Source organism: Saprolegnia parasitica (assembly GCF_000151545.1).
Source record: "Saprolegnia parasitica CBS 223.65 unplaced genomic scaffold supercont2.195, whole genome shotgun sequence".
NCBI lineage: Eukaryota > Oomycota > Saprolegniomycetes > Saprolegniales > Saprolegniaceae > Saprolegnia > Saprolegnia parasitica.
Genome location: NW_012156589.1, coordinates 4,818 through 15,631, shown reverse-complemented (window position 1 = coordinate 15,631; position 10,814 = coordinate 4,818). Strand labels below are relative to the sequence as shown.

The 10,814-nt window shown below is 58.4% G+C and overlaps 4 protein-coding genes across 4 annotated transcripts; all 4 read left to right on the top strand.

The window, feature by feature from the left end:
• Nucleotides 1-652: 652 nt before the first annotated feature.
• On the top strand, nucleotides 653-1,113 carry SPRG_15766 (hypothetical protein). The gene is made up of 2 exons (XM_012354978.1): nucleotides 653-859; nucleotides 909-1,113. The coding sequence occupies exons 1-2, from the start codon at nucleotides 689-691 to the stop codon at nucleotides 996-998; spliced, it is 261 nt and encodes an 86-aa protein (XP_012210368.1). The 5' UTR covers nucleotides 653-688; the 3' UTR covers nucleotides 999-1,113.
• Nucleotides 1,114-1,393: 280 nt separating this feature from the next.
• SPRG_15765 (hypothetical protein) lies at nucleotides 1,394-2,859 on the top strand (the record flags this gene model as incomplete). The annotated part of the gene is made up of 3 exons (XM_012354977.1): nucleotides 1,394-2,197; nucleotides 2,251-2,525; nucleotides 2,573-2,859. The coding sequence occupies exons 1-3, from the start codon at nucleotides 1,422-1,424 to the stop codon at nucleotides 2,857-2,859; spliced, it is 1,338 nt and encodes a 445-aa protein (XP_012210367.1). The 5' UTR covers nucleotides 1,394-1,421.
• A 47-nt stretch (nucleotides 2,860-2,906) lies between these two features.
• SPRG_15764 (hypothetical protein) lies at nucleotides 2,907-5,192 on the top strand (the record flags this gene model as incomplete). The annotated part of the gene is made up of 8 exons (XM_012354976.1): nucleotides 2,907-2,972; nucleotides 3,023-3,163; nucleotides 3,218-3,652; nucleotides 3,698-3,764; nucleotides 3,816-4,260; nucleotides 4,313-4,706; nucleotides 4,753-4,977; nucleotides 5,030-5,192. The coding sequence occupies 8 exons, from the start codon at nucleotides 2,907-2,909 to the stop codon at nucleotides 5,147-5,149; spliced, it is 1,893 nt and encodes a 630-aa protein (XP_012210366.1). The 3' UTR covers nucleotides 5,150-5,192.
• A 910-nt stretch (nucleotides 5,193-6,102) lies between these two features.
• SPRG_15763 (hypothetical protein) lies at nucleotides 6,103-7,434 on the top strand (the record flags this gene model as incomplete). Its single annotated transcript, XM_012354975.1, has 1 exon — nucleotides 6,103-7,434. One exon carries the CDS (start codon nucleotides 6,103-6,105, stop codon nucleotides 7,432-7,434), a length of 1,332 nt encoding a protein of 443 aa, XP_012210365.1.
• Between the last annotated feature and the right edge of the window lie 3,380 nt (nucleotides 7,435-10,814).

The following is a 10,814-nucleotide window of genomic DNA, read 5'->3' as shown; positions in this document are numbered from 1 at the left end:
CCATCGACCCGAGAACGTAGAGGATACCGAGCGCCTCAAAGAGATCGACGGGAGCGCGTTGTTGGCAGGAGCGTCGCTGCCGGTGCGAACGCTTCGATGGATGATACACGGACGCGCGGGCATGGCAGCTTCCAGGGTTGGAAAAATTTGTTTCCTGGCCTTTTCACAACAGAAAGCACTGTGGGTGTCGACACGATGACGTGGCGACGCGACAGCCTCGAGGATAGAAAATGACTGAACGCACGCAACTTTGGGGTCGATCCTGATGCGTGTTTCGGTGCAAATACCACGTCGCCTCCACGGAAGCGACACAGGATCCCGTGACAAGATCCTGTCTTGCACAGCTTTTGTACTGTATGTGCAAGCATCAGCGTTAGTACTCTACTGAAGAGTCGAGGTCCAGGACATCACAGTCTACCAAGGGTACTGCAGCGACGGGAAGATCGTTGGCACCTGCCCAACATCGCTGTGGTCACTCTGGCGGTCGCTGCATGACAAAAGAACAAGGGGTGCACCAGCTGCCCTCGTCCTCGCGGCCTCTGCCACGCCCTGCTGCATCGTTGGTTCGGCGCATGGTCTATGCAGCGTCCAAATCCGGATACGATCGCGTGGTGTGTGGTATCCGGACGGCCCAGTCATGCTGGCGAAATTCAGTTTTTGATTTCGTCCAAGAAGCAGCAGCAGCAAGATGGGTGGCGGCAACGGTCAGAAGAGTGCGCAGGCGCGTGATCGCAACAACGCCAAGAAGGCCAAGGACGCCAAGGCTGCCAACCGCCCGGAGATGAAGGCCAAGATGGAGGCCGACCGCACGGCCATCAAGTGCAAGATCTGCATGACGACCTTCATGGTCAACGCCAGCGTACGCCATCGATGCGATCGATAACAGGTAGCTCACAGGCATGATGTAGGCGCGCCAGCTCACCGAGCACTGGACGAGCAAGCACCAGGACAAGGGCTTCACGATCGAGCAGTGCTTCGAGAAGATGCCGGCCAAGTAGATCTGCTTCGGTCGATCATGATGCATATGTATGTCGCGGCCCGCGATCGCGTCCTCGTGACCCGAGCGTAGCGGCCTAACGACACAACCAGACCATTATTATTGCTCTACATGACATGCTTGATCAGCGAAACCTTGGCGGCGGCCTTTGACACCCAGGAGGAGCCGTGGGAAGCGGCAGCGTCATGAAACATCATCGCTGCTGCTGAGCCCCGTTGACGAGGTAGGAACACGATGATGGCCATCTTGCCGAGGGCGAGAGCTCGGCTAGATGCCAAGGTAGATGCCAAGGTAGAGCTACTACTAGCGCCATCCTGTGCGAAGGCAGCCGCTTCCATCGAAGCAGCGACCGATTCCTCGGAATTCGCAGGCAGAGCATACAAAAACCAAGAGAATAAAAACCATTGCAGCTCCAACCATCAGGATGGCCGAGATGGACGTGGACGCGGAGCTCGCGCTCCTCCTCAAGGAGCAGGAGCAGTTCATGCAGGGCGGCAAGGTCTCGTCCGTGAAGCTGCACACCAAGCCCAAGCCGGCGCCCGCAGCGGCGAACGCACCGCCGACACTTGCGTCGTCGGTCATGCGCGGAGCGGTGCTCGAGCGGTCGGCGCCGGTCACGCGCCCGATGACGACGATCGTCGGAACCGCACAAGGCTTTCCGTCGACGAAGAAGCAGAGTGTCTTTGGCCGTCGGCGCCAAGAAGCGGCGAAAGCGCAGGCGCCGCCATTGCGTTCGTCCAGCGCGATTCCGTCCGACATCCAAGCCGACAACGACAGCGCGATCGCCAACATGTCGCTCGACGAGATCAAGTCGGCGCAGGATGAGCTGCATGCGTCCTTGTCGCCCGAAGTCCTCGCCATGTTCCGCAACCGCGCCAAGGCCAAAGCTCCTGCCGCTGCACCTGTTGCGGCTCCCGTCGTTGCACCGCCCGTCGCCGCGACGCCTCACGTGCAGCGACCGCTGCCTCGCATCTCGAACGACGCCGAGCTCGCGTCGGCCGTGCAAAGCCTTCCGGACGAAGAGCGAGCCAAGCACGAATGGATGACGTCGCTGCCACCGACCACGTCGTCGTCGTCATCCTCGTCCTCGACGGCGGTGCGCGTCGACTTTAACGGACTCGTTTTGCCTGCCACAGATGAGCTCTTGCCGCCGTCCCACTCGGGCTTGTACCACCACGGCGACGACCCAGACCGCCCCGGGTTTGTTTGTATTGGACGCGGTGGCCCGAGGATATGATGTTTCTGTGTGCTAGGTACACGATTGAGGAGCTTCTCTTGCTCGCACGGTCGACGGTCGCGTCGCAGCGCGTCGTTGCCTGCAGCGTGCTCGGCAAAGTCCTGCAACAGCCGTCCGAAGACAGAGCGGTTGCCGTGGGTCCGATCGCCCTCGCCCTGCGGCACGCCCTCGACGACGCCAACCAGTCGGTGCTTACGGCTGGCATCAACGCACTGCACGCGGCCCTGGTGCGGTTTGACGTCCTGTCCGTCCAGCCAACCAGCGTGGCCATGACGCCAGTCGACCGTCATGGTGCGACTCTCGGTCTAATAACGTCGGTGCCTGACCGTGCGCGGTAGGGAAGCTGCACGTCGTACGGTACCTCCAGCCGACGGCCAAGAAAGACAGTGACGATGCCGACGACGGTGACAAGGACCCCGACGACATACCGATGGAGCTCAAGGAGCTCGCGGCCGCCGACGCCATCCAAGCCCTGCTCAAGACACACTTGCCGTTCCGCTTGCGCCACTTGCTGGCGCTGCCGTCACTGCAGGGAACTCGGAGCCACGACCAAGTGCTCGACTTGTGCATTGCTCTCGCGATGCACTCGCGCCGGTACACGCGGACCTTGGGCTCAAAGCTGTAGCAGACTCCCTTTTTAGCGCTGCGACGCACCTCTTGGAGGTCAAGGGCATGACCAGCGTGCTCCTCGAGCTCTTGAGCCACGAGGGCATCGACGATGTCCTCGCGACACTGCCGGTACGATCCCTCCTTTCTTGATGCGGCGATGCTAATGACCGTGGGGATAGATGCGACGCAAGACGATGGTCCTCCTTCGGCGCTTGTGCCAAGCTGACGCGGCCCTGGCTGCCATGTGCCTCCAGGACCAGTTGCTCACGGCCACCAAAGTCGTGCTCGCCATCCGCCACCCAGGCCTGCTCCCTCTGCAGGTAATCCAACTGCCTCCATGTCGTAGTGGCCTCTATGTTTGAGCGCGTGTATAGCTGGACGCGCTCCGGCTCTGGAGCGTCTGCCTCTCGTACGGTATTGATCTGCACAGCGTCGCGTACTTGTACCCGCTGCTGTGTGGGTACCCGGCCGCGGGGCTCGCCTCGGACGCCGTCACGCTCTCGCCGTGGCCGATCGAGATGCAATGTGCGATCCTCGACGCGCTCGCACTTCTCGTGCGCAACGGGGTCGAGGCCGCGCAGTACTACCGGCTGCTGCCGTTCTTCGTGCAGCAGGCCACCGATCTCGTCGCGCAGCAATCGGCGCTGGTCGCGTCGCCCATGGTCGCTGCCGCCGTCCGATTCCTTGCTGCCGCGTGGCCTATCGTGCAATTCAACACGACGATCCTCGACGTCGACCCGTATGTCCGGGTAACGCCTGTGCTCTCAACGCTCTACGACACTGTGCTGGCGTCGTCAACAGGTCTTGAGGTACAAGTATATGGCCCACGGCGCACGACTGACTTGCGAATGTAGTGGCTGCCGGACCTCTTGACGTATTTTACAGAGCTGACCGCCGCGCCGGCCAAGCAGCTTCCGCCAGGTATCCTCGCATCATCCTGGCGACGAACCGGGCATGATGTGTTGCGTTTAGTGTCGTTGGCGGCGCTGGCCAGTGCAATGCAGCCTGCCTTCCTGACCCAATTGGCGCCGCACCGGTCCATTGGTGTCGCATGCGCTCTCTTCTACACGACGCACGGGTCAAGCGATGCGGCGGTCGCGCTCTGGCCACTCTGTTTGGAATGGCTCGCGACCTGCGAGCCTGGCGACGAAGCCGATGTCCGCAGCATTGTCCGCATCCTCTTTGAGAAGCCGTGCCCGGCCTTGTGCGCGCTGTTTACTGCCATGGCCGGTCCGAGCCCAAGTCCCAAGGAAACGTGCCACGTTGTCCAGCCTGAAGATGCGCCGTCGACGCTGCCGTGGCCGACCTACTGGCTCTTTAGCCTCTTCTCGCGCATCGCGTCCAGCGACATGAGCGCGACCGCGTGGCAAACGCTTCTCACCGAAGCGTGTTCGCTGCTCCTACAGCTCGAAACGAGGTGACTCCTTTACATCGTGAACGTGGATCGCTGACAGCATGATGTCGCATAGCTCGCCGGCGCTGCTCGCCTCGACGCCAACGGCGCACAAGCTGGTGCATCTCAGCCACGTGTACCTTCTCGAGACGGATGCTTGGCTGTCGCCTGCAGTCGCGACGCCGCTCCAGGCCCTTGTGGCGCACTATTTGGACGCGGTGGCGGCCGATGGATGGCACGAGGCGCTGAGCTACGTCGTGCAGTGCTACAAGCCGTGCGAGCTCGGCAAGGAACCCGCGCTGGTTCAGTCGTTTATCGAATCGCTGCTTCAAGTCTTTTGCGGCGCGTCGTACGGCGACGTGGGCCTCAGCGCGATCGTAACACTCTGCTTGCACCCGTCGCTGCCGCTGGAGCTCCGCCTCTGGCTGTGGTCAGAGCTTAGCACGAACGGCGGCCTCGCACTCGTCACGGTGCGTCGACAGCCAAGAAGGAAAGTTCTTTGAATGTTCTGTGTAGGTGCCAACCGCACTGGTGTTGTCGCTGCTAGCGACGACCGACAGCAAGATGCTCGACGCGTACGTGGGTAGCGTCGTCTCGGAGACAATCACCGCGACCCGCGGCAAGGACCTGTATGCTGTGGCCACCCACCACCTTGCTCGCTATTGCTTGGGTGCGTCGGAGCTTGCGGCCTCGCAGCGCCAGCAGCAGGTCTGGCTGCGTCTGCTCCAGTCGCCCTCCAAGGTACTTTGGTAACTTTGTCTCTTTTAAATCCACTGACCGGCTGCTGTTCCAGGCGCTAGTCAAGGATGTGGTTGGTCATGCGGAGGCCAAAGACGCGCGCGCCAAGATGCAGTGGTGTATCCAGCAGCCTGCGTTTGCGTTGGTGCAATCGACCCTACAGTCGCTGCTGTAAAACAGGCCAAGCGAGCGATTTCTAAACGGCAGAATGATGATCATGAATGCGTGTCATGTCTCGAGCAGAATGCATGTTGAAGCAGAAGCAGTGGTCACGACCACGTCACTTTGCATTTACCAACGATGGACTCGACCAAGGGACAAGAAAGTAGCCAAGCACCGGACGAGTTGATCCGAGACAACCAAGGGCCGTCGACGCCCTACCGCCGATCAGACGAACCGACACCGACACCGACGCCGACACGTACACTGACGCCAATGCCCGCGCGACGACCCGCGCGGCGCTCGGCCATGACGCCACCGCATTATTGAGTCCTCAAAATCATGCTAGAGTATGCATCGACAGTATGACTAATTAGCAACGTCTTGCACGTTCCACGCCCGATTCCCGTAGAACCTTTTTTTCGAGTACGCTGACATCCTTGGTTTAACAACGCGGCTGCATTCGATGAGCGCTCGACAAGCAGTACATGATGCCGACGCGGCGACTCGTGTTGCTCTTGAAGCCAGGGGAGACTCGGTTACTCGGGGTCTTGAACAAAGCTATGGTACAGATGCTGTCGCCCCACTCGTCCGGCCATTGTTCCTCCCAGTTGATACCTACAAGTACAGTACTTGGTGGTCGTCCGTGTCTTTCAAAGCGGCGGTGCTTCTGCTGAGAAAGCATCATCTAGGCTATAGTACACCCCATTGACAACACAACCAATTTGACTTGGCCACGACAGATATGTCCGACATGACGTGGCAGTCCACAACTTGATACTCTATCATCACATTGGCTGTATCTATGTGTTGTTACAGGTACTTTTAATGCTTGCTTTCTATTGCTTTTATTATCGCTTGCTCACCAGATGCGCATCATCCTAGACGGTAAACGATCCGTTTACCTCAAGTGGGCTTGTATTCGGTACGCTGCAATTCGTGTGGCGACGATGGCATTCTTCCATCAACATGCGAGCAACACCGTACGAACTGCACGTGCTCGCTACGCCAGCGTCGACCGCCCGCCCGAGTACCAACGACATTTCGACAGCTCCAAACGACGACGACGAGAACAAGCTGCCGCCAACACCGTCGCTCGGGCTCATTCTGGTCGCCAACTTTCTCTTCAACGTCTCGTTCTACATCATTGTGCCCACGGCCACATTGTACGCGCGGAGCCTCGGGGCCACGGACCTCTACTCGGGCCTCGTGATTGGCAGCATCACGCTTACCTCGGCACTGTCGCTCGTGCCGCTCCAGCACGTGCTCTGCTTTCGCGACTACTACATGCCGACGCTACACCTCGCTGCAAGTACGCTCGTGCTCGGTCACCTCTTGTACGCACTCGCGCATGCGCTCGACTCGCTTGGGCTCCTGCTCGTCGGCCGGCTCGTCAACGGCCTTGGCTTCACGGGCTGGCTCTTTGTGAAGCGCTACTGTACCGACCCGCGACTTGTGGGCTACCGTCGCCGCACCATGTGCGCCAACCTTCTCGTGGCAGCGCAGACGCTTGGTATGGTCGGTGGGCCCCTGCTGGGCGCTTTCCTGGCAAAGTACGCGCCGGCGACCGGCCTGTGGAACGCTTTTACAGCGCCCGGGTGGCTCATGGCGTTTGTCTGGCTCGTCTATTGGCTCGTCGCTCGCATTCTCTTTGTCGACGCGCCGCCGCGCACGCAAGGCGACTTGCACGACATTGCACAGGCCAAACTATCGCATTTGGACCGTCGCCGCCGGTGGACCGTTCTGGCCATGGCGCTCGGGTCGCTGACCATTTTTTTCGAGCTCGGCGCATGGGAATCGAACATTCCGGTTTTCATTGACGCTGCGTGGGCGTGGACGAGCTTTGATGCGGGCGTCTTGATTGCGATTGGTGGATTTGCGAGCTTTGCACTGATTTTACCGCTTTCGTTTTACACGAAGAGGTGTCCCGACCGCCTCGTGCTCGCGGCTGCGTTTGGGCTTGCGCTCGCCGGTACAATCGTGCACCAATGTACGCTGGTGCACCCGACGTCGGTAACACTCGGCCTCAGCTGGTTCCTCGTTTGCTGGGGCATGAACCTCGGGTCCACGATCACGCTCTCGCTTTTGACCAAAACACTGCCCGATGCGCTCTCGGACAAGGCCGCGATCGTCATTCAGCTCTCCAACTACTCGGGTCGACTCACGGGCGCCATGTGGGGCACCGCGGGCAGCGTCGTCGGCGGCGACTACGTCGTTGGGCTTGGGAACCTGGGCCTTTTGCTCGTGAGCACGGCGCTCTTGGTGCACGTATGGCGTTCCCTGGACGCCCCCACAGGCTAAACTCCAGCTTTGTTAACTCACCCGCATGTTTTCTGTTCAATACAACTATTGCATATATGTACTTTGTGCCGAGCATTAAGGGTTAAGTGGCGTCGGTCGATAGTGCGCAGTGCCTGCGCTCGATGACACCGGCAACGGGATCGCAGTTTTCGGATGTATTGCAACCGAGCTCTAGCGCTCTCGAGAGGCGTATTTGGATACGGGGCTTTCGAATGAGCCCTCCCACTGCGACTGGCACACACAAAACACCACTGTTGACACGAGGCGTTGAGCGCTCTCCGTAGTCAGGCGCTGAGCGCTCTCACCAAAGCGTTATACCAATGCAGCGAGGCCACCGAAACGGTGTAGGGCGCATGAATTATGTTTCCGGCAATGCGATCGCATGAGGGACTGTATACGATTTTGTATGCGTGATTCTCCACATGATGTTTTCGACCCCAACACAGCGACGTTGTGCCAGCTAAACTGGCTGCGTTGCTTTAGAATGTCGATCCTTCGCTTCGAAAAAAATCTGCGCAACCTCATTGCTCATCGCCGAGAGCCCAGACGCCCAGACGAGGAAGAGTGTAGGCTTTTGCACGCTTGGGTTCGACGAGATCTTATTTGGCGCCATTTTTTTTTTTGGTTTTGGACACACAAGCTGGCGTCGCCGCCATGCCGCTCGATATGTGCTTTGACTGGCCGCTCTTGCTGTGGACGCGCCGTCGGATCGGATGAGGCCGTAGCGCTAACCGTTCTGGACGCGCAAGCGCATGACGTCGCGGCGGCCATGATGCTAGGCATATCGCGCCATCTCTCGCAGCGTCGTCGCAGGTCTTGGGAGCTTGGAGGAGGGCATCTCGGAGGCGATCCCGTGGCCGACGTGGAGAGAGGCCGTCGACAAATTGGCCTGGGCTCCGCCCAAGGGCCGACTCGGTGGCTCATCACGCATAGATAGGCTGCGCCATACCTACAGCGACGTTGCGTGAGCGCCTTGGCCTGAGGCCTGCGCACGGCTTGCCACGTACCACGTTGGGCTGGCGGGGATCACCGGTTCGAGAACTGCTTCAAGAACACTGGCGATTGGCTCGAAAGCGAAATCCTTGGCGCTCTGATTGGCTACAAATATAACGTCTTGTCGCTCTGATTGGCTGAAACGCTTTTGCCCGGTGTTGACGAAAATGAGGGAGACTGACGAGGAACGCTGCATTGCGACCGAGCGACGCTTTATGATGGCGTAGAGAATGCTGATGGAGTCTCCTCGAGCACCATGCAGCAGCGCCAGTGGTGCCTGAGGAGCCTCGGCGTCGTCTTTATGGCGTCGCCGGTCATTAGTATTGGCGCCCGCCATTTACAACCATAAATAACCATATTTTGGTGAACACAGGCTCGCCGCGCCGGCGAATCGGCCAGAATGAAGTTTGAAAATGAAATCGCCCATACTTGCCAGAGTGCTTGACCACATTTTGGGGAGTCCAAAATGCTATGTGACGTCGCCGCGCGAGCTCTGTAGCGAGAGCAAATGACAGCGGCAAACAACTTTTTGATATAGTGTGTCTATTCGCTATACTGAAATACTGTACGGGATACAAGGCCTCATCACACAGCGGTATCGCGCGCACTTTGCCTCCCTCGGCCACATGCAGCACGCTCTCTAACATAAACCAAAAGAGACGGCGTCCTCGGTTCCCGCAATTTCGACGCATTTCCAGCCGAAATTGCATGTCGAATTTCCTGAAAACCGACGCTCGGCAGTTCGAGTTTGGTGTGAGTGCCCAAGCAACGACGGCGACCAACAAGCTGGTCACACACCGGGTCGAGACCCATCGCCAACTGTGGCAGCCAGTTTTACGGTCCTTGGAGCTTTGGAACCCCGCGATGTCACGTGAAGTATTTGGGCAAGCTAAAAAAATGAAAAATGGATTTGCCCGTGATTGCGCTACGTGCAGCGTCGGAAACGACATGTACGTCATTCAAGAATTGTGTGGAGCGGTATACCCGGCTGCTACGTGGCGTTGGCGTGTCTGTGGGCTGCTTCTCGTCGTTGCACCGAATGGTGCTCACACTATTTAAGACAAAGTGATCTAAGTCTTGTGATTGGCTAGAAAGAATCAAGAAAGGAGCATCAATTTCAGATCGAGTTCCAAACGAGCCGGATCCAGCACAAGAAGTGGTGTGGTCGCGCGCGAACATCGGGAAGGTCCGGCGCGACGAGCGGCTGAACGAAGAGGCAGAGCGCGCTGCCTTCCGCAAATAGTGTAAGCAGACCTCGACGGCTGCGTCGAGGCGCTAAAGAAGACAAGCCGACGCCGCCGGATATCGGCCTCTTTGCACCCGACGACCTATCTACTCTTCGCTTCTTGGCGCCATGTCGCTCGAGCTCGGTGGCGTTCCTCCGGGGTTGTCTGTGAGCACCACCATAGTATCGGCCCAAACAGTCATGATCAGGAAGCCCATGGGGCTGCGGGAACAAGACAAACAACGCAGGAGTGTGTAAACAAGATGTGCGACGACCAGAACCAAATAATTAAAGATAACCAAGCGATAACTGACTAGAGACCAATCAACTAGTCTAGCCGGTTTGACTAACCGGTTGTTTCTGGGCGTCAGCGGGCTCGGCGTACGACCGCTACGAAGGTCCGCAGGTCGGAGTGGTTTTTAAGGATCGCGAAGCACCTCCTAACCTCCAACAACCCACATGCCGAGGCACAAAAGCTGATGCAGTGAGTGCCGAGGTGGAATATGGATCACACGAAGAAGCTTCCATCTGAACTCGAACGAAGAGCCGATGGCGTCACAATGACACCTGAAAGGCCACGTTGCTGCTACACTAGTCAAGGATACATATATAACGGCGCATTTTGTTTCGACTCGCATCATACTCGCCCATGTCTAGGGCTCCTGCTCATATCCGGTCGTTTGTGCGACCCTTTATCGCTGTCTTCTTGCCCGTGCAGTGGCCACGACGTCTGCCTTTGATCAGACACGTGGTTTGTGCCAAGCAAGCTTATCAAGCCGTATACATGTATCGATCCAAGTAGTAGAGCTACAATATATTCCAAACTCCATGTGGAACAACCACTGCGGGTAAACATGGCTGCGGCCCATGTTGGCACAGTGGGCGTTGCACACGTCCGACGCGACTTCATCCATGTCACTCCACGCTCTCTGGGTGCGCGCCAGTCCGAGCTGCTTGGATGCACGAATATGTGTCGACCGACGTGGTCGAACAACAACAACGGGCGTTGCAGGCACAATTGAGAGACGTGACACAATGCATGGCTTCCAAAGGACGCTCGCAATAGTGCAATATAGAGAACGTAGAATCCAAAACCAAGTCGAGCGATCGTAGCACTCCTCTAACGTATCATGTGAAGACAGCGCGTAGCAGTCGTGGTATG